Source organism: Molothrus aeneus, chromosome 15 (assembly GCF_037042795.1).
Source record: "Molothrus aeneus isolate 106 chromosome 15, BPBGC_Maene_1.0, whole genome shotgun sequence".
Classification (NCBI taxonomy): Eukaryota; Metazoa; Chordata; class Aves; order Passeriformes; family Icteridae; genus Molothrus; species Molothrus aeneus.
This window is the reverse complement of record NC_089660.1, coordinates 16,163,001-16,189,425: the sequence shown is the minus strand read 5'-3', so window position 1 is coordinate 16,189,425 and position 26,425 is coordinate 16,163,001. Positions and strand designations below refer to the sequence as shown.

The 26,425-nt window shown below is 55.5% G+C and overlaps 2 protein-coding genes across 5 annotated transcripts in view; both read right to left on the bottom strand.

Annotated features, from left to right (window-relative positions):
- Nucleotides 1-21,050, bottom strand: part of LOC136563101 (protocadherin alpha-C1-like) — a 122,589-nt gene extending 101,539 nt beyond the window's left edge. Inside the window, exon 1 of one of the 4 annotated variants that reach the window (XM_066560282.1) lies at nt 16,404-21,050. In XM_066560282.1, the coding sequence (XP_066416379.1) occupies nt 16,404-18,911 (2,508 nt within the window). In that variant the 5' untranslated portion in view covers nt 18,912-21,050. Of the gene's footprint in view, nt 1-1,500; nt 4,039-7,285; nt 12,980-16,403 lie in introns of those variants that run through there. The other 3 variants (XM_066560275.1, XM_066560277.1, XM_066560278.1) reach the window with 3 other exon arrangements.
- Nucleotides 21,051-23,224: 2,174 nt separating this feature from the next.
- LOC136563214 (protocadherin alpha-6-like) lies at nt 23,225-25,870 on the bottom strand. The gene has a single exon (XM_066560454.1). It carries the CDS (start codon nt 25,868-25,870, stop codon nt 23,261-23,263), a length of 2,610 nt encoding a protein of 869 aa, XP_066416551.1. The 3' UTR covers nt 23,225-23,260.
- Nucleotides 25,871-26,425: the final 555 nt, after the last annotated feature.

Here is a 26,425-nt window from a genome sequence, read left to right as displayed (position 1 = left end):
CTGAAGCACAAGCACAGTCAAACTGTGGGGGAGAATTTCTACAATAACATCAGGGCTGCGCTGCTCAGCAGGGTTTGGTGTGGCCATGCAGGTGTCAGGGTTAAGCATGACCAAGGAACACCCATTTCTACTGAGGCTGACCCTGCAAGTGCTCAGGTAGGAGATATGAGGCACACACAGATTATACCCTCTTCCTCATCACATCCTCTTGCAAATCCCACTGGACAAGCAGCAAGGAACCATCCTGGCAAAATCAGCAGGTGAGAAAGCTGCTTTAGATGTGGACTCCTACACAAGGACTCCAGCAAGCTCCAGTCCTACACTCACACAATGATTTTCTCAAATGAGGGAAGTGCCTCATTAAACAATCTTCATCATTGCATTTCCTCTTACCAACACACTCCATACAGTAATGATGTATCAGCACAAACCTCTTGCTGTTCTGGGAGAACTTCATCACCTCAAAGGACTTGGTGGCCATTTCAATACCACACAGCCTCTCAGGGTCCACAAGTTCTCCAGCTCCAGAACCACAGAGTCTTGCAAAGGATCCCAGGCAGGAGCACTCTGTGCCCATCCTGCCTCACAGTTTTCTCAGGGTATCCTTCATTCATCACTCTGGGACACGAGTTCTCAAGACAACCACATCATGACTCATTCTTGTCCTAACACATGGCCCATGCCCTTCTCAATGAATTCCACCTTCCTCAGGCAGCTCTTCTGCTCAAGGTCACATCAAAACAAACCTGGACCTAACCCTGCCACGGCCACACTCTCTTTAGTAAACATGCTACAGTTTCCTTCCCTTACAGAAAGGAAAAAATAATACAATGGAAAAGGTGATAGTAAAGTCACCGCTGCCTTTCCTACTTTCTTAATGAGCCTGATGGTGGAACCTAAATGCAGAATTGTTGTTTCCACAGGGAGTCAAATAGTTGAAATCCCAAGTGTAATCTTGTGTCACATCTCAGGCAAGGAAAATAAAAGAGGACTGTTTTCAATAACAATCCTGACCTAATACCAATATAGTCAGAAGTCAGCAAAGGCATTAAGTCAAAACAACGTGACTGGGGGACTGTCACCACCAAGGCTCGTCTTGAATTCCTGCACCAAGCTGGCATTGAAACCCTTCATGCAAAAACGTAACAAAGTTGCCTGCAAAGCTGGCACCCGGGGTACCTCTCACAGCAACAGACACTGATTTCATTCCTGAGTAAAACTCCTGCCCAGCACAGCGAGACTCACCTGCGGATGGTAATTGCTCTAAGGTGCCATAAAAACTTAATTCTGCTTCCACGCACCAAGAACTTGCAAAACCAGGCAAGGAAAGGACGACGATGGAAATGGCCCTCTAACATCCTTAAACACCCACTGCCCTCAGGCTGCGGGGGCGCGACCTCCCTAGGAGCAAGAACTACCCAGGGGGAGGGAGAGAATGGATGGAGCAGAAAAGAGGCGAAGACGTTAAGAGCGAGATGCGAACAAGGCAGTGCCACTGACCGTGTCGAGGAGAGCGGAGGGCTCCGGCTGCGTGTCCTTGGCTGCAGGGCCGGGCGGCGGCGGAGGGAAGTTGGGGCTGAAAACCATGAGGTCGCTCTTGGCAGCGCCGTCCGCCACGCACAGGCTGCGGCTGTGGCGCTGCGAGTAGGACCAGCTGCCCACTTCGCTGGCGCACACGAGCGTCGTGGGCCCGGGCCCCGAGAGCACGGCCGCCCGCGGCGCCCAGCGCGACGCTCCGTACAGCACCACGGCCAGCAGGAAGAGGCTGGACACGGCGCAGATGGCCACCACCAGCCACACGTTGGTGGCCGCGCTCGCCGCGCCGGGCCCCAGCTCCGCGCCCGCCGCCGAGCGCGATACCGCGGACGACGACGACGCCGCCGAGGATCCCGCGGCCAGCGCCGCCTCGGCGGCCTCGAGCAGCGACACGCTGAGCGTGGCCGTGGCCGAGCGCGCCGGCTCGCCGTGGTCGCGCACGACGATCAGCAGCCTCTGGCGAGGCCCGTCCGCCTCGTCCAGCGCCCGCGCCGTGCTCACCTCGCCGCTGTAGAGCCCCACGCGGAACGGGCCCTTGCCCCCTTGCGGCTCGCACAGCTCGTAGCGCAGCCACGCGTTGTAGCCCGAGTCGGCGTCCACGGCGCGGATCTTGGCCACCACCTGCCCCGCCGGCGCCCCCCACGCCGCCCACGCCCACAGCGTGCCCGACTCCGAGCCCGCCCCCGCCAGCGCCGCCGCCGCCGCCTCCGCTGCCGAGCCCGCGGCCGGCAGCAGCGCCGGCGCGTTGTCGTTCTCGTCCAGCACGAACAGCTGCACCGTGGCGTTGCCGCTCAGCGCCGGCTCCCCCGCGTCCACCGCGCGCACCTCGAACTGCAGCACCTGCAGCTCCTCGTAGTCCAAGGGCTGCAGCGCCCACAGGCGCCCGCTCTCCGCGTCCACCGACACGTAGCTCGACGCCGGACGCCACCCCATGCCACCCGACGACGGCGACGACCCCGCCGCCCCGCCCACGCCCACGCCCAGGCCGCCGTCCCACACCGAGTAGCTGACGCGCCCGTTGGCCGCCTCGTCCGGGTCCCGCGCCCACAGCCGCGCCAGCTCCGCGCCCGCCGCGTTGTTCTCCCGCGCCAGCACCGTGTACACGGCCTGCGCGAACAAGGGCGCGTTGTCGTTCACGTCCGACACCGGCACCCGCAGCCCGCGCCTGGCGCGCAGCGCCGGCGCCCCGCCGTCCTCCGCACGCACCTCCACCTCGTACTCCGACACCCGCTCCCGGTCCAGCGCCTCGCGCAGCACCAGCGAGTACGAGCCCAAGAACGTCGCCTCCAGACCGAACGGCGACGCCGGCCACACCCAGCACCGCACGCGACCGTTCTCCCCCGAGTCCCGGTCCGACACGCTCAGCAGGGCCACCACCGTCCCCACCGACGCGTCCTCCGCCACCGGCACCGACAGCGACGTCACCCACACCTCCGGAGCGTTGTCGTTCACGTCCAGAACCTCCAGCACCACCTTGCAGTGACCCGACAGAGAGGGTGTCCCTTGATCCCTTGCTTCGATTTGTATCTCATATAAAGGAACCTCTTCATAGTCCACGGTGCCCCCCAGGTTTATTTCACCCGTCCTGGCATTTAAAAGGAAAATATTCATCCCCTTTTCTGGAAAAGTATTGCTCACACTAAATGTCACCTCTCCATTACTTCCCAAATCTGGATCCGTGGCATTCACCCTTGCCACCAGTGTCCCCACCCCAGCGCTCTCTGGCAGCTGCACTTTATACACGGACTGATTGAACTGGGGCGCGTTGTCGTTGGCATCCTCCACCGAGATCACCAGCTCCATTGTCCCCGTCAGAGACGGCCGGCCCCCGTCAGTCGCCGTCAGCACCAACCGGTGCACGGGAATCGTCTCGCGGTCCAGAGGTTTCGTTAGTACCAGAAACAGGGATTCTCGGTATTCCTCACTCCGATGCAAATCCAGAGAGAAATGCTCGCTGGGGCTGAGTGTGTACGTGAGCTGCGCGTTCGCCCCGATATCCGCATCCGACGCGCCTTCCAGCGGGAAACGAGACCCCGGCACAGAGGATTCCGCGATGCTGAGGTTTCTGCGGGCGGCGGGGAAGACGGGGGCATTGTCATTGATGTCGGTGACCTCCAGCTGCACATGGAAGACGCGCAGCGGCCGCTCCAGCAGCACCTCCAGGCGCAGCGCGCACGGCGCGCTCTTGCCGCACAGCTCCTCCCGGTCGAGCCGCGAGCTCACCAGCAGCGCGCCGCTCGCCCCGCTCACCTCCACGCTCGCCCGCCGGCCCTGCGCCACCAGCCGCAGCCGCCGCGCCTCCGCCTCGCCCGCCTCCAGGCCCAGGTCCTGCGCCAGACGGCCCACCACCGTGCCGGCCTTGGCTTCCTCCGGCACCGAGTAGCGCACCTGCCCGCCCGACAGCGCCCAGGCCGCCTGCAGCACCAGCAGCCGCACCAGCGCCGCACAACAACGCTCGCCCATCCTTCCTGCCGCTCTGCCCGCCGCCAACGCCGCTCTGCCTGCCGGCCCCGGCCCGGGCCCCGCACGGCTCCCCGCCGCCGCCCGGACGCGCCGCCTCTGCTGCCCGGCCCAAGCCGCCCCCCCGCGCTCACAGCCGGGCTCTCCGCCGCACCGGGCCGGAGCCGCCCACACCGAGCCGTTCCTGAGCCTGCAGCGACACCGTGCGCTGCTCCGCCGCCTCACACGCTCCGTGACAGCGCCTGTGCCTCTGATCCGTCATGGCCACCTCCTCTGCTGTTTCTTCTTACCGTGCTCCTTTTATATTTTATCCTTTGGACTTTTCCCGCTGCTCTCTTTTTACCCCTTCTGGTATCTCGCCAGCCACCTCCAGCGCCGCACAGCACACAAAAGTATTCGAATCCACCAACTCTCATTTCGTGGTATCAGAGCTGGAATGCAGAACTGTAACCGAGGCAAAGCCTGTTGACAACCAGCTCCGGACAGCACTTTGAGGCAACGTCAGTGCGTAATCCTTATTTTAAATTTCTTCTCTTTGTCATCTTCCCTTCTTAATTCTCTCCTTGTGCCATTCTTTTGTAGCATGTTCTTTCTATTTTTCTTTCCCTTCTTCCTTTCCTTCTTTTTTTCTCTCCTTTGTCAGCTTCTTCCCTTTTCCTGTATAGCGGTAGTCTCCGTGACTTGCCAGTCAACTCATTTATAGATTGTCCTTTCTCTCTCTCTTCTTTTACTACTTTCTTCTTCCCTTCTTTTTCTCTATATCCATCTTTCCTTCCTTCAATACACTCTTCTTGCTTCCAATTTTCTTCCATTTCCATCTTCCGTTCACTTTTCCCTTACCAAGAAGGGAATTGCCTTACCATCTCTTCAACATTCTTGACATAGTGTAGTGACACATTCTTTGGAAAAAGCTGTCATTCCTCTTCCCTTTTGACTGCAAGGAAGTGTTCAGACAAGGCATGGCAGCATGCTCCAAATTGCAAAAAGCTTCTCATTGACTAACCATGTACCACATCAAAACCAAGTAATTAAAGGCACGAAGGGCAGATGTCTTCACAAGCAGCAATACCAGAAAGAACAACAGTACCCTAAGAGATGCAGAACTTCTGGAGGTCCTGACAGGATTCCAGGAGAGCAGCACTGTGTCATGGGTCATCCTCATGATATTCTACTGTGATTCTGTATCTTACACCCTGGGAACTGGGATCTCTGCAGTTAAGCAGACATTCTCTATTCCCTCCCGAAACCCCAAAGACGTACTCAAATTCTCTCCTTTCCCTCATGCCTGGCACAAATATACAGCGTGCTGCAAATGCATTCTGTGCCTCTTTGACTTTTCCCTCATGCCAGGATGCTTTGTGCCTTTTCAGCAATAGCACATACAAACCACGTTCTTAAACGTTCTGTGATTGGAGTAGTGAACAGTACTGACCCAAATCCCCACAGATCATCTTCTTCAAGAGATCACACCAAAAGCACAAGTACACTCAAAATGTTAACCGGATGAGAGAATTTCAAGAATAGAAAACCTGAGTTGGGCTGCTCTGTAGATGTGGAGGATTGGTGTGTACATCCAGACACCAGAATAAGCTATGTGTGATAACAGGACTCACACCATCTCTAGCCAGACTGACCGTGCAAGACCACAAGAAAGGGAAGAACACCACCAAATTAACCCCATCTCTTCAACTGCCCTTAAAAATCAGCTCTGAAGAGATGAAGCAAAGATCCACCATGGCAAGAGCTGTGGAAGCTGCTATAAATGCTCTACAACACACATGGAAAGCAGTTTGTAGTGCCACCCTCCCACAACAACACCACCAAAACAGCAGCAAAAATGTTCATCAGTCTGCATGTTACCAACTGTCACCCAACAGTTCCCTGTGTCAGGCCAGAGCAGCACAAGGAACTGTCTCTGATGGAGATACTCATAACCTCAAAGGACTCCATGGCCATTTCAATACCATGTATTATCTCAGGATACAAAAGGTCTGCAACACCAGATGCTTGGAACAATGGAAACGATCCTGGGCAGAAACACTCTGGGCCCATCCTGACTCCTGCTTTCCTCTAAGCATCCTCCATTCCATTCCCCACTCTGGAGCAATTATTCTCCAGACGAGGATATAATTCCCATTCCAGTCCTCCTATATGACCCATTGTCTCACAAATTATTTCAGGTTCCATCAGAGGAGCCTTCCCAGTGCTCAAGGTCACATTTCAAACCAGGACATGGCCAGGACCTGCTCTGTCACTGCCGCATTCACCTCTGTGACAAAGCACAATTTCCTTTCCTACCTCAGGGGACAATTCGACTTCAGCTCACCCTTCCCAGCAATGAGAGTACTGTGAAATCCACACAGATGGCATCACATACATGGTCTAGCAGACTCTGCAGGTGCATCTTGAGCTCTGGTTGTGAGACCTAAGACCAATATTTACTGGAGCAGTCATGCTGGGACAGCTCTTGTGGCAATGGACACTGATGTCATGCTGAGAGAGACCAAACAACACAGTAATGAACTCACCAATACAGTGGCTATGTACTGTGCAGAAGAAATTTTTTGTTGTCATTGTTGTTTAGAAGAGGATTTACAAGGAACTTTTAAAAGCATTCCAAATGTAAATACTGAAAATACACACCAAAGAAAGGTCAGTGTCCATCAAGTCACCTGTTCATCCAGGAATGCAAATAAACAACTACACCTAACAAAAACTGGGAGGCAAAAAAACTATGAAAAGGCCACAAAGCCTTCCTAGTTTCCATAATGACAGCAGGACAGAAGTCCAAATGGTCACATAGCCTTGCATATCTTGTAGAGAAGAAATGCCAGAACATGACACCAGAGAAGAAACCACACATGACACCACCACGGTCAGCAGTCAGCAAAGGCAATGAGGAGATACAAAGCGCCTGGCAGACGGTCAACACCACAGCAAGCTCGAGTGGAAAACCTACATAACCAGAAAGAAGGAAGGCTGTCTCCAAAACTGAAGCCTCGAGGCATCATAGGACAACTCTCATCACAATCAGCAGGCATTTCATTCTAGGGCAGAACAATTCATATCCACAGCTACAAATTTCAAGTGCGTACCCTAAAGGGTTACAGAGATACCCACCCTCTTCAAGGACGAGCCAGCAAATACCAAGGGGCAATGAACATATCAAAGCACCCATTCCCTTCAGGCGGCGGGGGTAGAGCCCAGTTAATAACAGAAACACTTTGGCAAACGAGAGACAAGGGGCAAAGGGGGAGAGAATAGAGGCGAGCAAAGCATTGCCACTGACCGTGTCGAGGAGAGCGGAGGGCTCCGGCTGCGTGTCCCTGGCTGCAGGGCCGGGCGGCGGCGGAGGGAAGTTGGGGCTGAAAACCATGAGGTCGCTCTTGGCAGCGCCGTCCGCCACGCACAGGCTGCGGCTGTGGCGCTGCGAGTAGGACCAGCTGCCCACTTCGCTGGCGCACACGAGCGTCGTGGGCCCGGGCCCCGAGAGCACGGCCGCCCGCGGCGCCCAGCGCGACGCCCCGTACAGCACCACGGCCAGCAGGAAGAGGCTGGACACGGCGCAGATGGCCACCACCAGCCACACGTTGGTGGCCGCGCTCGCCGCGCCGGGCCCCAGCTCCGCGCCCGCCGCCGAGCGCGACACCGCGGACGACGACGACGACGACGCCGCCGAGGATCCCGCGGCCAGCGCCGCCTCGGCGGCCTCGAGCAGCGACACGCTGAGCGTGGCCGTGGCCGAGCGCGCCGGCTCGCCGTGGTCGCGCACGACGATCAGCAGCCTCTGGCGAGGCCCGTCCGCCTCGTCCAGCGCCCGCGCCGTGCTCACCTCGCCGCTGTAGAGCCCCACGCGGAACGGGCCCTTGCCCCCTTGCGGCTCGCACAGCTCGTAGCGCAGCCACGCGTTGTAGCCCGAGTCGGCGTCCACGGCGCGGATCTTGGCCACCACCTGCCCCGCCGGCGCCCCCCACGCCGCCCACGCCCACAGCGTGCCCGACTCCGAGCCCGCCCCCGCCAGCGCCGCCGCCGCCGCCTCCGCTGCCGAGCCCGCGGCCGGCAGCAGCGCCGGCGCGTTGTCGTTCTCGTCCAGCACGAACAGCTGCACCGTGGCGTTGCCGCTCAGCGCCGGCTCCCCCGCGTCCACCGCGCGCACCTCGAACTGCAGCACCTGCAGCTCCTCGTAGTCCAAGGGCTGCAGCGCCCACAGGCGCCCGCTCTCCGCGTCCACCGACACGTAGCTCGACGCCGGACGCCACCCCATGCCACCCGACGACGACGACGACCCCGCCGCCCCGCCCACGCCCACGCCCAGGCCGCCGTCCCACACCGAGTAGCTGACGCGCCCGTTGGCCGCCTCGTCCGGGTCCCGCGCCCACAGCCGCGCCAGCTCCGCGCCCGCCGCGTTGTTCTCCCGCGCCAGCACCGTGTACACGGCCTGCGCGAACAAGGGCGCGTTGTCGTTCACGTCCGACACCGGCACCCGCAGCCCGCGCCTGGCGCGCAGCGCCGGCGCCCCGCCGTCCTCCGCACGCACCTCCACCTCGTACTCCGACACCCGCTCCCGGTCCAGCGCCTCGCGCAGCACCAGCGAGTACGAGCCCAAGAACGTCGCCTCCAGACCGAACGGCGACGCCGGCCACACCCAGCACCGCACGCGACCGTTCTCCCCCGAGTCCCGGTCCGACACGCTCAGCAGGGCCACCACCGTCCCCACCGACGCGTCCTCCGCCACCGGCACCGACAGCGACGTCACCCACACCTCCGGAGCGTTGTCGTTCACGTCCAGCACCTCCAGTTCCACTCGGCAGTGACCCGATAGCGGGGGCCAACCTTGGTCTTTCGCTTCGATCTCCAGGTCATATGACTGAGTGTCCTCGAAATCCAGTTCCCCGGCAGTCCATATTTCCCCAGACTTTTCGTCAATCTTAAAAAGGTCCTGAATTTTTTCAGAAACCGCGTTGCTAAAAGAATAATATATTTCTTGATTAATTCCCTCATCTTTGTCTGTGGCTGTTAGCTGGAAAAACACAGTTCCCGGGACCGTATTTTCCGGTAGCTTAACTTTATACACAGATTGGTTGAACTGGGGCGTGTTGTCGTTTGCGTCCAGCACGGAGATCACCAGCTCCATGGTGCCCGTCAGAGACGGCCGGCCCCCGTCACTCGCCGTCAGCACCAACCGGTGCACGGGAATCGTCTCGCGGTCCAGAGATTTCGTTAATACGAGAAGTACGTATATTTTGTTTTCGTCTTTAGAATTGACTTCCAAAGAGAAATGCTCGCTGGGGCTGAGTGTATAGGTGAGCTGCGCGTTCGCTCCGATATCCGCATCCGACGCGCCCTCCAGCGGGAAACGAGACCCAGGAGGGGAGTTCTCCGGTAAACTGAGGTTTTTCCGGGCGGCGGGGAAGACGGGGGCATTGTCGTTGATGTCGGTGACCTCCAGCTGCACATGGAAGACGCGCAGCGGCCGCTCCAGCAGCACCTCCAGGCGCAGCGCGCACGGCGCGCTCTTGCCGCACAGCTCCTCCCGGTCGAGCCGCGAGCTCACCAGCAGCGCGCCGCTCGCCCCGCTCACCTCCACGCTCGCCCGCCGGCCCTGCGCCACCAGCCGCAGCCGCCGCGCCTCCGCCTCGCCCGCCTCCAGGCCCAGGTCCTGCGCCAGACGGCCCACCACCGTGCCGGCCTTGGCTTCCTCCGGCACCGAGTAGCGCACCTGCCCGCCCGACAGCGCCCAGGCCGCCTGCAGCACCAGCAGCCGCACCAGCGCCGCACAACAACGCTCGCCCATCCTTCCTGCCGCTCTGCCCGCCGCCAACGCCGCTCTGCCCGCCGGCCCCGGCCCGGGCCCCGCACGGCTCCCCGCCGCCGCCCGGACGCGCCGCCTCTGCTGCCCGGCCCAAGCCGCCCCCCCGCGCTCACAGCCGGGCTCTCCGCCGCACCGGGCCGGAGCCGCCCACACCGAGCCGTTCCTGAGCCTGCAGCGACACCGTGCGCTGCTCCGCCGCCTCACAAGCTCTGCAGCATCTCCGGTGTCGTCGCTGCGTCATGGTAATCTTTCTTTCGTGTCCTTCTCCTCTCCCTCTCTCTGTGTCTTTCTGTCCTTTTTTTTTTTTTTACAACGTTCTTCATCATATTCCGTTTCTTCCTTATTCCCCTTTTTCCATCTCTCCTTTTATCTTTCAGTTCTGTATTTTTAATCTTTCCATCCTTACTTTTAGTTTGTCTGGTACATTTCTCTTCTCTTTTTTTACTTTTTTTTTCTCCTCCATCTCTTTCTTCTTTTTTCTTTTCCACTTCTTTCTTCTTTTCTTTCTCTTCTTTTTTCTTGCCTTGCCTTTCCGATTTTTACTAACCTTTATCTTTTATTTCTAGCCATCTCTTTTAAAACTCTGCTGCCAAGTTGCCGGTGACCTCGCATGCTGTGATCGAGCCAATCACTGTAGGAGCCATGAGCTCTAATTACAGGACATCATCTCCTTCGCACGGGACTGAAGCCAATGGGGAGAGCACAGGAGACCCCTCAGCGTTAGAAGAGAACGGTCGGTGTAGCCTTGTAATCTCTTTGACAAACCCCCTCTTGATTTCTCCTCTTTGTTATCTTCTTCTTTTCATTTTCCTCTCCCACCTAGTCCCACCTTTGTGTGTACACAGATAACATTGCCGTATGTTAGCAAACTTATTTAATGTTTCACCTTTCCTTTTTGCTTTTCTCTCCATTGCTTTCTCATTCTTTCATTGTTTTGTTTTCTTTTCTTCTTTTCCTTGTCCTTCTCTCACTGTCTCTTCTTTCTTCTTTGCCTATTCCCTTTCTCTTCTAATACAGTATTTTCTACATGACTACATCATTCTCAACTTGGAGTGCAGATATACAGTTGCACAAAACCTCTTATTCCTCATCACCCCTCATCGAGGCGTGCACAGGGTTCCTCAGTACCGAGGATACAGAGGTCCTCGACTGCAGAGAGCATGTAGAGAAAATGTTGGTGCATGCTTATCATCTCCTCTGTCATCCCTTCTTGCCTTATTTCTCTCTTTCTTCCTTGCTTGACTCTTTATGTGCAGAGGTTCCTTTTCCTTCCTCTTCCTTCCTTATTCCTTTACTTACCTTTATTTTCTTTCTCTTCCTTTTCCTTCCATGCTTCACACTTTCCTCTTTGATTTCTCTTCTCTTCTGTGCCCATACTTTTCCTCCTTTACCAAATTGTTTTCTAAACAAAATGATTTCTAAATGTCTACATCATCCTCTTCATGCATCAGAGACCTGCCCTTTGATGAGAGTGCTCATGGGAACCTTGCATGCCTCCTCATGAGGAACAACTGTCCTGTTCTCCTCCAGAAAAAGTCAAGTAAATCGATTGTCCCTACTACACCTCCTCTCCCATTCCCTCCCCATCAGGAACAAACCCACACTCCTCAGACCCCTGTCCCCTTCTGCACCAGCAAATAACACAGCAAGGCAATGACATGACAAAGAACAGCTGCACTACACCAGAAAAAGCATGCACCTCTCCCTCCCTTTGGAATCAGGAGACCAATCCCCAGATACTTTGACATCAGTGCAAACAGCCTCCAATAAGCACAAACAATCCATTAAATCCTCTCACTGCAGAACTCAAATGTATCACAGCCCAGCACACCATTCTGACATGAACACAGTGCAACCACAGTTCCTACAAATTCTTCACATATTTCAATGAAGAGCTGCTCTTCCTTCCTCATTTTCCACCTGGCTGATGAATGCCAGACTCTCACCTCTCCTCTCAGGCAGATAAGCTCTGCCAGAAAAACACAGCAAGAACTCGGTGGCATTAGCCCCCAAGGAATACCTCTCACTCAGTACCATGATCCACCCAGAAATACCTATGAAACTAAACCCACAGCATTTCCCTGAGAACAAGCTCTCCACTCCCAACACATCTCTTTTGAGAAATTCATTAGAGGCCCCCCTCCATCTCTGCTTGCTGCCAGCTGCTCAAACCATGATGGAAGAAGCAAAAAAGACATGAGACCAGACAGTAGGACTTTGTTGGTCCAATCTAGGAATTACAGAATATTTCAAGTTGGAAGGAAGCCACAAGGAGTGTTGAGTCCAACTCCCACTCTAGGCACATTCAGTCAATCCAAGATGAAGATACCACAGCTAAATAGGCATAAAGGTACAGCTGTCTCTCAGACTCATCTTCTTCAGCACTAAGTGAATTACATCTAGCATCACTGCTTGCTTCATCAGAAAAGAAATATTTTCAGAGCAGGAAACTGATTCTAACACTAACAGAGATTATTGGCAACCATGGATAGAAAATAATTAAGTGCATTCTAGAAAAGCCTTGAGATCATTGGGCAAAGCACAGTGCTCCCATGTGCATTTCTATCATGGCGGAGAGGCACCATAAAGCTCAGGCAGGAAATTGTCCCAAAGTCAGCCTCAGCTCAGGAGTATGGAAAAGTCATCCTACACACTGAGAGAAAAGTACCAGAATGTTTGTAACCTGACAGGTGCCAAAGCTCAGTATCTCATATTATCTGGTATTACCAAAACATTGCTGACATGAGAGACAGAAAAACAAGACTGTGAGGGTTTGGTAAGAAGGGAGAAGAAAGCCAAATAATCCAATTCCGCTCTACTGAAACATATGAAGGGAACAAAAGAGCTCAAGGATATACAGAACTTTAGGGGAGCTGGAGAAATCCCAGGTATTAGGAATGTCTGTGGAGCCTCTTCTTGATATTTTCTGCTAGAATCTTCTCTCACACCCTGGGAAATGGCAACTCCACCTAAGCACACATTCTCCAGTCCTTCACCAAAGTTACAGACTGTGTTCTACAGATCAGCTCCCTCAGGCAAGACCCTTCCCTGCTAAAGGTCACCCTCATCACAACACATGCCCAGGCCATTCCTGGGGTCACTTGCAGAATCTCTTTCACAATACCACAAAACCCCCTATAAGAATGTCCTTTGCATATCCTCACTGTCCCTTACAATTGGCACAAAGAACACATGCAGGGATATGAAGCCCCCAGATCTGTCCAGCAGATTCTTCTCATCTGCATATACTTCATGGTTTATGCCTTTTCAGCAATCTCTGGGGAAACACCACAGAACATAAGAAGTGACTTCTGAAGAACTTGATAACATAAAGGAACGTCAGTTCTCATCCCAGTGCACATGGATTTTGCACTTTGAGAGAATGAGAGCAAATGCCAAAGTGTACCTTATACGATCAGCTGGATGGGGGAATTTGTACCATGGAAAACCAAGGCTGGGTTACTGGGAAGAGTTTTGTGTGTACGTCAGACATAGAATGAGCCACCTGTGACCACAGGACATGTAACTTCTGCCAAGGATAAATCTTCAAGTCCATGAGTATTGAAGAAGTTGAATGTACAAAAATGACATCCACATTATCGTGGGCCCTTAATAATTAGCCTGAAGAGGACCAAGGAACCATCATGGAAAGATCTGTGGCTGTGGAAGCCACTATAGATGCCCACCAATATACAAGAACTGGAGGATGAAATGCTGCTACCCTCCTAGAAAGGTCCAAAACAAAAATCAAAAATTCCACTGGGAATTAACCAGCAGCCTGCATGGCACACCCTCTTTCCCAATGCCTTGTCTGCCTCAGGCAGGCAGCAGCACAAGGGACTGTCTCTGGTGGGAAATATTCATAACCTCAAAGGACACGATGGGCAGTAAACTCCCATGGGATTAACTCAATACCCAGAAGGCCTTCAACTCCATACCCTTAGGAACCCAAGAATGCATCTTGGGAAGGGAACCTGTGCCCATCCTGCCTCGTCATTTTCTCCAGGCATCCTCCATTCCCTCTTCTGGGACACGTTCTCAAGACAAGAACATCACCTCTCATTCTTGTCTTCTTATGACATGGCCCATGGTCTTCCCAAGGATTTCCAGTTCCCACAGACTGGGAGGTCACACTTCATAGTATGACATGGTCAGGGCCTACTCAGTGCCACTGCCACATTCACCTCAGCTCCTGTGGCTTCCCCAGTCTCAGATGGACACATTACCCACTCTGGAGAGTACTGTTTATGGAGGGGATGTCAGGACAGCTCTGAAGGCAATGGCCATTGACAGCCTGCTCTGAAAGACCAACACAAATGCTGAAAAATACGTGAGTGCCAACAATGATACCTACTGCACATGAAAATGTGGTGGTGGGTGAATTGAATTTTTGGTGTTGTGGGGACTTTTTTTTTAATGGAGTTTCCAGGGATTTTTTAAGGGTGTGGCTGTTGATGCAAATATTAACATAACATGGAAACAGGACAGTGTATGGTCATGCCACCTCACAGGACAATCCAGCTGCAATTCACTTCAGAAAGGCAAGACAAACAAAAGAAAACATACACTTTAGGTCACACTTCTCTGCCTGCACACTTTCTACTGGTAACTAGAATAAAAATATACTTTGAGAAAGATCATAGGAAAAGTGTTTAGGAACTTCTCTGCTTTCACAATGACTCTGGTGAGCCAAGCAAATGGAAGAAATTACACCATGAGGAGAGAGAACACTGAAGTCACAACTGTCATCTTACATCACCTCTCCTATGGAGGAGAGTCAAAGAAGAGTACAGAGTTCTTCATAAAAAGCCACATTAAATCCCAGCATGATCAGCAGTCAGTAACAGCACAGTAAATAGTACCCAGAGGACTGTCTCATGACATGGTCCATGGTCTTCCCAAGAGCTTTCAATTCCACCAGACAAATCTCATTTCTCAAGGTCAACCTTGATATCAGGAAATGGCCACGGCCTGCACAATGCCACAGCCACATTCACCCCTGCAACCTGTCACTGCCTCCTTTGCCTCCACAGGACTCACTGCAGCAATTGCCAGAAAGGAGAGCACCATGAAAAACTTATGGATGGTATCACATAGACCATGCCCAACACTCTACTCTTTCTAAAGGTGATGTCAGAATAACTCCAAATGGCAATGGCACTGATTTCATGTTGTGATAGAATAACTCAATCATTGACAACCGCTCCAATGTAAAGGATTATATTGTTTCTATAGGAAAATTCATGTTTCAGGTTTTGTTATTAGGGATTTTGGTGCTTGCTTGGTCGGTTGAGTTTATTCTTTGTTGGCAACTTTCCAGGGCTTTTGAAAGGATGTGGCTCCTGATACAAATATTCCAAGAATATCATAACAAGCCAGTGTACATCATGACAATTCTCTGGCAAGGAATGCAAGTCTACAACCTACATCAATGAGAGAACAAAACCCCCAGACACCTGATATTATATCTGCTGTGCTCAGCAGAATCCCTTTGTGTTTTCTAATGCTTCATCTATTCTGGATGGAAATCCTAATCATCTGCTAATTCCTCTCTGGAAATGTTAGACATCTATTTGTAGACATTGTATCAGGATATCTCTAATGACAATGATTTCATGATATGATGGAAAAAAACACATGCTGATGACCACAGCAGTATAAGTGATAAGATCCATACAGATGTATTTGTGTGTTTTTTTAGGAGAATGTTTCCAGATAATTCACATCTCTGCCAGTGGTGATACGGATGTTGAAAGAACATTGAGAGAGGCAAGTGTCAATCTCCAGCCATGAACAAAAGTACATAGACTGATTATGAGGACGGAGAGGGTTGTGGAAAAAAAATCCCCTTTTCTTAAACTGACCCTCAGTCTCCAACCTCTATGTAAACAGTTTAAAATGCAATCTAGAAAACCAACACACTCGGAAAAGAACAGAGGAAAAGTCCAAGAAAGGCATCCCAGGTACTATAATCAATCTGCTGGAAAAATCAATGGGGGAAAATTACATCATGTGGAGAGAAAATTTCGAGGCCTCGGCGGAACCCTTTCAACACCACTTGCACTGGGGATTAAGAGGGCCCAGTTTTTGGCAATGCTGATACGAGCACAATCAGCAATCAAAAGGCAGTTTAGTGGCACGTGGTGCCTGGAGGATTGTCACCACTACAGCCTGTGTGTCTTCACCTCTTTCAGCAAGACCGGGTAAAAATGCTGCACACCAGCGAGCAAAAGCGTTGTCTGCAGAGCTGACACCTCGGCACCCCTATTACCACAATCAACAGAGATTTCTTTCTACGGGAGAGCAAAGGTAGGAGAGAACAACGCACACTAGGAGGATGAAACCTCAGCTACAGACGGTAAACTGCTGCGAGATGCCGGAAGACTTTTCCCCAAGTCGGAAACGGCTGAGGGGAACCGGAGAGGCGGCGGCAGATACAAAGATGCCCTTAAGATTTTTAAGATTCAGCCAACATTACGAGGCTCTCAGGACCGGGGGGCGGAGCCAAGCTACAAACAGGAACTGCCCAGGGAATAGGTAGACGTGGGAGAGGGGAAAACGAAAAAGGAATGGCGAGCAAGGTATTGCCACTGACCGTATCGAGGAGAGCGGAGGGCTCCGGCTGCGTGTCCTTGGCCGCAGGACCGGGCGGCGGCGGAGGGAAGTTGGGGCTGAAAACCATGAGGTCGCTCTTGGCAGCGCCGTCCGCCACGCACAGGCTGCGGCTGTGGCGCTGCGAGTAGGACCAGCTGCCCACTTCGCTGGCGCACACGAGCGTCGTGGGCCCGGGCCCCGAGAGCACGGCCGCCCGCGGCGCCCAGCGCGACGCCCCGTACAGCACCACGGCCAGCAGGAAGAGGCTGGACACGGCGCAGATGGCCACCACCAGCCACACGTTGGTGGCCGCGCTCGCCGCGCCGGGCCCCAGCTCCGCGCCCGCCGCCGAGCGCGACACCGCGGACGACGACGACGACGACGCCGCCGAGGATCCCGCGGCCAGCGCCGCCTCGGCGGCCTCGAGCAGCGACACGCTGAGCGTGGCCGTGGCCGAGCGCGCCGGCTCGCCGTGGTCGCGCACGACGATCAGCAGCCTCTGGCGAGGCCCGTCCGCCTCGTCCAGCGCCCGCGCCGTGCTCACCTCGCCGCTGTAGAGCCCCACGCGGAACGGGCCCTTGCCCCCTTGCGGCTCGCACAGCTCGTAGCGCAGCCACGCGTTGTAGCCCGAGTCGGCGTCCACGGCGCGGATCTTGGCCACCACCTGCCCCGCCGGCGCCCCCCACGCCGCCCACGCCCACAGCGTGCCCGACTCCGAGCCCGCCCCCGCCAGCGCCGCCGCCGCCGCCTCCGCTGCCGAGCCCGCGGCCGGCAGCAGCGCCGGCGCGTTGTCGTTCTCGTCCAGCACGAACAGCTGCACCGTGGCGTTGCCGCTCAGCGCCGGCTCCCCCGCGTCCACCGCGCGCACCTCGAACTGCAGCACCTGCAGCTCCTCGTAGTCCAAGGGCTGCAGCGCCCACAGGCGCCCGCTCTCCGCGTCCACCGACACGTAGCTCGACGCCGGACGCCACCCCATGCCACCCGACGACGGCGACGACCCCGCCGCCCCGCCCACGCCCACGCCCAGGCCGCCGTCCCACACCGAGTAGCTGACGCGCCCGTTGGCCGCCTCGTCCGGGTCCCGCGCCCACAGCCGCGCCAGCTCCGCGCCCGCCGCGTTGTTCTCCCGCGCCAGCACCGTGTACACGGCCTGCGCGAACAAGGGCGCGTTGTCGTTCACGTCCGACACCGGCACCCGCAGCCCGCGCCTGGCGCGCAGCGCCGGCGCCCCGCCGTCCTCCGCACGCACCTCCACCTCGTACTCCGACACCCGCTCCCGGTCCAGCGCCTCGCGCAGCACCAGCGAGTACGAGCCCAAGAACGTCGCCTCCAGACCGAACGGCGACGCCGGCCACACCCAGCACCGCACGCGACCGTTCTCCCCCGAGTCCCGGTCCGACACGCTCAGCAGGGCCACCACCGTCCCCACCGACGCGTCCTCCGCCACCGGCACCGACAGCGACGTCACCCACACCTCCGGAGCGTTGTCGTTCACGTCCAGAACCTTCAGTTCCACGCTACAGTGACCCGACAGCGGGGGTGTCCCTTTATCTGTCGCTTCGATCTCCAGGTCATATGACTGAGTGTCCTCGAAATCCAGTTCCCCGGCAGTCCGTATTTCCCCAGACTTTTCGTCAATTTTGAAAAGGTCCTGAATTTTTTCAGAAACCGCGTTGCTAAAAGAATAATATATTTCTTGATTAATTCCCTCATCTTTGTCTGTCGCTGTTAGCTGGAAAAACACAGTTCCCGGGGCCGTATTTTCCGGTAGCTTAACTTTATACACAGACTGGTTGAACTGGGGCGCGTTGTCGTTCACATCCAGCACCGAGATCACCAGCTCCATTGTCCCCGTCAGAGACGGCCGGCCCCCGTCTGTCGCTGTCAGCACCAGCCGGTGCACGGGAATCGTCTCGCGGTCCAGAGGTTTCGTTAATACGAGCAGTACGGAGACTTTATTTTCGTCTTTGGATTTCACTTCCAAGCTAAAATGTTCGCTGGGGCTGAGTGTGTAGGTGAGCTGCGCGTTCGCTCCGATATCCGCATCCGACGCGCCCTCCAGCGGGAAACGAGACCCCGGCAGAGTGGTCAGTTCCGCGATGCTGAGGTTTTTCCGGGCGGCGGGGAAGACGGGGGCATTGTCGTTGATGTCGGTGACCTCCAGCTGCACATGGAAGACGCGCAGCGGCCGCTCCAGCAGCACCTCCAGGCGCAGCGCGCACGGCGCGCTCTTGCCGCACAGCTCCTCCCGGTCGAGCCGCGAGCTCACCAGCAGCGCGCCGCTCGCCCCGCTCACCTCCACGCTCGCCCGCCGGCCCTGCGCCACCAGCCGCAGCCGCCGCGCCTCCGCCTCGCCCGCCTCCAGGCCCAGGTCCTGCGCCAGACGGCCCACCACCGTGCCGGCCTTGGCTTCCTCCGGCACCGAGTAGCGCACCTGCCCGCCCGACAGCGCCCAGGCCGCCTGCAGCACCAGCAGCCGCACCAGCGCCGCACAACAACGCTCGCCCATCCTTCCTGCCGCTCTGCCCGCCGCCAACGCCGCTCTGCCCGCCGGCCCCGGCCCGGGCCCCGCACGGCTCCCCGCCGCCGCCCGGACGCGCCGCCTCTGCTGCCCGGCCCAAGCCGCCCCCCCGCGCTCACAGCCGGGCTCTCCGCCGCACCGGGCCGGAGCCGCCCACACCGAGCCGTTCCTGAGCCTGCAGCGACACCGTGCGCTGCTCCGCCGCCTCGCACGCTCCGCATCTTCGCTCGCCCTGCCGACCCGCTGTGGGTATGTTTTCTGCCGTCTCTTGCTGTCGGGCTTCTCTTTTTTTTTCCTTTACATCTTCCGCTTTTTTTTTCATGTAATCTTTCATTTTTTCTTCTTCTTGTTTTTTCACTGCCCTTTTCCTTTCTCTTGCTCCCTTGCAAATCCTTCTTTTCGGACATGTTTCGTTCACCTTGCCTTTTTTCTTTGTACCCTTTTCTCTTTCTTCATTGTCTCTCTCCTTTTTCGTCCTTCTTAGGCCACTCTCCTTTCTTTCCACTCATTTCCCATCTCCTTTCACCGTCTTGTATTCTTTAGCCACACTGCATGCTCGCCAGTTTTCTCTGGTGCCGCAGGGACCATCAAATGCGGGACCATCAGCGCTACAGGACATCATTGCTGGGGAGCTGCGCTGCTCCAGCCAAGGCTGTTAGGAACCGACTCTGCTCAATGTCTACTGATAAGTTCGGTGTCTGCTCGTCAGGTCTATACCTGTTTTAAATTTCCATTCTTCCTTCATTAATTACTTTTATCCTGGCATTAGTTTTATTTGCATGGGTTCATTATTTTCTTTACTCCTATTATTATTATTAGTAGTATTATTTTCCTTATGCTATTTAAATTTTCCCCAATCATTTTACCCTCTTTCTCTTTTCTTTCCTTGTTCTTTCTCTATGTCTTTTTATTCCTGCATATTCCTGTCCTAGGTCTTTCCACCCGGTCCTCATCAGTTTCCATCTTGTGTCTTTGATCTTTTTTTTTTTCCTTCTCTAAAATATTTTCCAAATCCTCCCAATGCTGCTTGGGAATGTCTGTTTTTCTTCTTCTTTTACCTGACTTCTTCATGTACCTCCTTGTTTTGTTGATTTGGTTTTTTTAAAACTTCTTTCTACAGTCTTCCTATTTTCTCTTCTCCTTTGCTCTTCTCCCTTCTTGTCCTTCCTTTCTCTGCTCTTCTACTTCCATAATTATATCTTCTGGACATCCTTGCCTTCAACAAAATATTTTAAAAATACCTACACTACAACTTCCACGAACCACGGCCATGCCCTTGGGGCCTGAGTCTCATTTCTCTTCCCTACACCTCCTGTTCGTGTGGAGAAGGAGCAACCTGCTTGCTGTCCATGCACCTCCACCTTCCCTCCCTCCAGGAAACAGGACACACTCTTCAGCCTCCAGTGCTCCCAAGGACCCAACAATAACACAGCAAGGCAGGCAGATGGCAAAGAACAGCTCTGCTACATCAAAGAGGTTCCACCACTCTCTCACACAGAAGCTGAAGCCACAATTATTGGGATATCTCTACACAGAGGCCTGAAAGAGTTCCAACAAACCAGGGAATTTTCTCATTCCAGATCTCAAACCTATCACAGCCCAGCATGACAACCCTCCTGAAAGACCTTAAAAAGCACTGGGCAGCCACAGCTCCTGAGGATTCATCATGTAACTCAGTCCTTCCTGAATCACTTTCCTCTTGCAAGTTCTGAGTTCTTCTCTTCCTTTCTGGAAGGCACTCACTGCCTAGACAGCACACCAAGAACCTTGGGATCTACGAGGCCCCATGGAAAATCTCTCACTCACCTTGGAATGATCCACTTGGCACACACTCCAGCAAAAGCCATGAAGGTAACACCACAGCAGTGTCACTAACAACACTCCCTTGACCTCCTACACATCTGTTTGGTGAAATGAATTTTAGCCCATCCTCCATTCCTGCTTGCTGGCACCCACTCAGGCTGTGCCTGGAAGCATCGAACAGGAATGAGAGCAGGTAACAGCTGCTCTGCTGGTCCAATGGGGGAACATTCTGCTGATTCAACAAAAAGATGCCACAACTGAACAGGAACTAAATTACACCAGTCTCAAGACCATCCCCATTTGTTCTATGACTTACCTCTTCTGACCTGTTGCCTTCTTCAGAAAATAAATATCTTTGATTCAGGAGAGCTGGTTTTAAAGGATAATTAGGCTTAACATCATCAGTGTTTCTTGGGAAGACCGACAGAAATCTATCACTTACGTTCCACAGAAAGCAGATAAGATGCAGTGTCCATTATGCACTTCTCTCCCAGGGGAAAAAGGAACCAGACCTGTAAGCTACAGAAATTCTCTCAAAGTAAACCTCAGAAGAGAGGGATAGGCATCCCACACATTGATAGGAAATGGACCAAATATCTGCCACATTGCCAATGAGAGACAGGAAATAAACACAACAACAAACAAACCCAGCAAAACTAAAGCATGTGCACTTTGATAGAGAAGAGAATAATAATCATTAAAAAAGTCCCATTGTCCTGTATTGAAATGCAACTTTTGGCAACATCTTGGATACCAAGACCCATCTAGCAAGACAAAGAGCAGAGAGGCAATGAGGGAAGGATTCAGAGAAGGCTCTGCTGCATGATCCAAATTCCAAAAGGTTCTCTTTGACCAACAACATCCCACACCCAACCCAAGTAATTAAAGGCACGAAGGGCAGATGGCTTCACTAAGGGCAATACCTAGAAGAACAACAGTGCCCTAAGATGCCCAACTGGCCCAACTGCCTAGGAAAGCAGCACTGTGTGGTGGAACCATTCCTGAAGCTTTCTACTATAATCCAATATTTTGCACCCTAGGAACTGGGACCTCCACAGCAAAACAGACATTCTCCATTCCCTCCCCAAATATGTATGCAAATCCTCCCCTTTCCCCACGCCTGCCACAAAGAATATACAGGGTCCTGCAAATGCATTCTGCGATTCTTTGACTTTTCCCTCATGCCAGGATGCTTTGTGCCTTTTCAGCAATTTCAAATACAAACGGAGTTCTTAAAGGTTCTGCAAATAGTCAATGAACAACACTGATTCCAGTCCCCACAAATCTTCTTCAAGAAAAAGATACAAAATCTGAACCACAAGTCCAGTCAAAATATGAACTGAGTGGAAGAATTTCTACAATAGAAAACCAGAGCTGGGCTGCTCTATAGATGTGGAGGATTGGTGTGTACATCCAGACACCAGAATGAGCCATGTGTGATAACAGGAATCACCATCTCTACCCAGACTGACCATACCAGGAGCACAAGAAGGGGGAGAAAAACACAACAAGATTACACCCAGCCCCTCAACTGCCCTTAAATATCATGTCTCAAGAGAAGCACAGATCCACCATGGCTGGAGCTGTGGAAGCTGCTATAAGCACCCTACAATACACATGGAAAGCAGTTTGTAGTGCCACCCTCCCACAAGAACACCCCCAAAACAGCAGCAAAAATGTTCATCAGTCTGCATGTTCCCAACTGTCACCCAAACACATTTCCATTTGTCAGGCAGCACAAGCAACTGTCTCAGATATAGATATTCATAACCTCAAAGGATTTTGTGGCCATTTCAATACCAAATATTATCTCAAGGTCCAAAAGGCCTCCAACATCAGAGCCTTGGAACGTGGGAAAGGATCCTCTGCGCTGATCCTGCCTCCTGCTAGGCATGCTCCGTTCCTCACTTGGTAACATTAAGTCTGGAGAAAAAGGCATCATCTCAAATCTCCTATTCCTCTCTTCTTTTGACATGGACCATGATTTTACAGATTATTTCCAGCTCCCTCAGACCAGCCTTCCCACTGCTCCAGAACACCATCCCAGTTTTCACAGTGATTCTATGGGACCAACCAAAATGGAGAAATAACACTGTGCCGATTGAAAATACATTAGACCACAAGTCCAACTGTCCCCACAATTCTTGTAGAGGAAAATGACACAGGATGAGAACAGAGAAGAAACCACATGTGATCCCGTCAAAGTCAGCACTCTGCAAAGGCAAAAAGGCAGTACACAGTGCCTGGGGGGCTGCCACCAGCACAGCCTCCTGTTTTTGCGCACCTACAAAAAACCTCGGAGAAAACATTACATACCAGACAGAAAGTATTATCTGCAAAGCTGACTCCTTAGAAAAGTTATTTCATTTAAGGGGAAAACAATTCATATCCACACCAGCAAACCTCAGCTGCGGACCGTAACAGCACAGGGCTGCAGCTACACATTTTTCACTAGCAAGCCTTCCCCTCCCACCAGCAGGAGTTCTGGGGACTGCGGGAGGACCCTGCGACACATGCAAAGTGCCTTTGATTTCTTAAGCACCCGTCAAGTACCCACTGCCCTCACAGCACCGACTGCTCAGGGCACAGAACAAAAGGGGTAGAAGAAGGAGAGAATAAATAAGGTTGAGCAAGGTATTGCCACTGACCGTGCCGAGGAGAGCGGAGGGCTCCGGCTGCGTGTCCTTGGCTGCAGGGCCGGGCGGCGGCGGAGGGAAGTTGGGGCTGAAAACCATGAGGTCGCTCTTGGCAGCGCCGTCCGCCACGCACAGGCTGCGGCTGTGGCGCTGCGAGTAGGACCAGCTGCCCACTTCGCTGGCGCACACGAGCGTCGTGGGCCCGGGCCCCGAGAGCACGGCCGCCCGCGGCGCCCAGCGCGACGCCCCGTACAGCACCACGGCCAGCAGGAAGAGGCTGGACACGGCGCAGATGGCCACCACCAGCCACACGTTGGTGGCCGCGCTCGCCGCGCCGGGCCCCAGCTCCGCGCCCGCCGCCGAGCGCGACACCGCGGACGACGACGCCGCCGAGGATCCCGCGGCCAGCGCCGCCTCGGCGGCCTCGAGCAGCGACACGCTGAGCGTGGCCGTGGCCGAGCGCGCCGGCTCGCCGTGGTCGCGCACGACGATCAGCAGCCTCTGGCGAGGCCCGTCCGCCTCGTCCAGCGCCCGCGCCGTGCTCACCTCGCCGCTGTAGAGCCCCACGCGGAACGGGCCCTTGCCCCCTTGCGGCTCGCACAGCTCGTAGCGCAGCCACGCGTTGTAGCCCGAGTCGGCGTCCACGGCGCGGATCTTGGCCACCACCTGCCCCGCCGGCGCCCCCCACGCCGCCCACGCCCACAGCGTGCCCGACTCCGAGCCCGCCCCCGCCAGCGCCGCCGCCGCCGCCTCCGCTGCCGAGCCCGCGGCCGGCAGCAGCGCCGGCGCGTTGTCGTTCTCGTCCAGCACGAACAGCTGCACCGTGGCGTTGCCGCTCAGCGCCGGCTCCCCCGCGTCCACCGCGCGCACCTCGAACTGCAGCACCTGCAGCTCCTCGTAGTCCAAGGGCTGCAGCGCCCACAGGCGCCCGCTCTCCGCGTCCACCGACACGTAGCTCGACGCCGGACGCCACCCCATGCCACCCGACGACGGCGACGACCCCGCCGCCCCGCCCACGCCCACGCCCAGGCCGCCGTCCCACACCGAGTAGCTGACGCGCCCGTTGGCCGCCTCGTCCGGGTCCCGCGCCCACAGCCGCGCCAGCTCCGCGCCCGCCGCGTTGTTCTCCCGCGCCAGCACCGTGTACACGGCCTGCGCGAACAAGGGCGCGTTGTCGTTCACGTCCGACACCGGCACCCGCAGCCCGCGCCTGGCGCGCAGCGCCGGCGCCCCGCCGTCCTCCGCACGCACCTCCACCTCGTACTCCGACACCCGCTCCCGGTCCAGCGCCTCGCGCAGCACCAGCGAGTACGAGCCCAAGAACGTCGCCTCCAGACCGAACGGCGACGCCGGCCACACCCAGCACCGCACGCGACCGTTCTCCCCCGAGTCCCGGTCCGACACGCTCAGCAGGGCCACCACCGTCCCCACCGACGCGTCCTCCGCCACCGGCACCGACAGCGACGTCACCCACACCTCCGGCGCGTTGTCGTTCACGTCCAGCACCTCCAGCACCACCTTGCAGTGACCCGACAGAGAGGGTGTCCCCTTATCTTTTGCTTCAATTCGAAAATTAAATACCTTGACTTCCTCGAAGTCCAGGGCTGCTGTGAGGTGAATTTCCCCGGTATTCGGATTGATGAAAATCACATCTTTTCCACTCGGGGGAATGAAATTCGTCACCCCATACGTCACTTCACTGTTAATTCCCTCGTCCGCATCCGTGGCATTCACCCTCGTCACCAGCGTCCCCACCCCAGCGCTCTCTGGTATCTGCACTTGATACACGGACTGATTGAATTGGGGCGCGTTGTCGTTGGCATCCTCCACCGTGATCACCACCTCCATGGTGCCCGTCAGAGACGGCCGGCCCCCGTCAGTCGCCGTCAGCACCAACCGGTGCACGGGAATCGTCTCGCGGTCCAGAGATTTCGTTAAAACGAGTTCAGTCTCAATATTTCCATCACTCAGTTTTTGTAAATCCAGAGAGAAATGCTCACTGGGGCTGAGTGTATAGGTGAGCTGCGCGTTCGCTCCGATATCCGCATCCGACGCCCCCTCCAGCGGGAAACGAGACCCCGGCACAGACAGTTCCGCGATGCTGAGGTTTCTGCGGGCGGCGGGGAAGACGGGGGCATTGTCGTTGATGTCGGTGACCTCCAGCTGCACATGGAAGACGCGCAGCGGCCGCTCCAGCAGCACCTCCAGGCGCAGCGCGCACGGCGCGCTCTTGCCGCACAGCTCCTCCCGGTCGAGCCGCGAGCTCACCAGCAGCGCGCCGCTCGCCCCGCTCACCTCCACGCTCGCCCGCCGGCCCTGCGCCACCAGCCGCAGCCGCCGCGCCTCCGCCTCGCCCGCCTCCAGGCCCAGGTCCTGCGCCAGACGGCCCACCACCGTGCCGGCCTTGGCTTCCTCCGGCACCGAGTAGCGCACCTGCCCGCCCGACAGCGCCCAGGCCGCCTGCAGCACCAGCACCCGCACCAGCGCCGCACAACAACGCTCGCCCATCCTTCCTGCCGCTCTGCCCGCCGCCAACGCCGCTCTGCCTGCCGGCCCCGGCCCGGGCCCCGCACGGCTCCCCGCCGCCGCCCGGACGCGCCGCCTCTGCTGCCCGGCCCAAGCCGCCCCCCCGCGCTCACAGCCGGGCTCTCCGCCGCACCGGGCCGGAGCCGCCCACACCGAGCCGTTCCTGAGCCTGCAGCGACACCGTGCGCCGCTCCGCCGCCTCGCACGCTCCGCATCTTCGCTCGCGCTGCCGACCCGCTATGGGTATGTTTTCTGCCGACTCTTGCTGTCGGGCTCCTCTTTTTTTTCCTTTACGTCTTCCGCTTTCTTTTCACGTCATCTTTCAATTTCTTCTTCTTGTTTCTTCACTGCCATTTTCATTTGTCTTGCTCCCTTATAAATCCTTTTTTTCGGTCATATTTCGTTTTCCTTACCTTTTTTTCTTTGTACCCTTTTCTCTTTCTTCATTGTCTCTCTTCTTTTTCGTCCTTGTTATGCCACTTTCCATTCTTTCCACTCCTTTCCCATCTCCTTTCACCATCCTGTATTCTTTAGCCA

Excerpts from the sequence above, each read along its gene's own strand:
- LOC136563214 (XM_066560454.1), bottom strand. The coding sequence starts at position 25,870 with ATGGGCGAGCGTTGTTGTGCGGCGCTGGTGCGGGTGCTGGTGCTGCAG.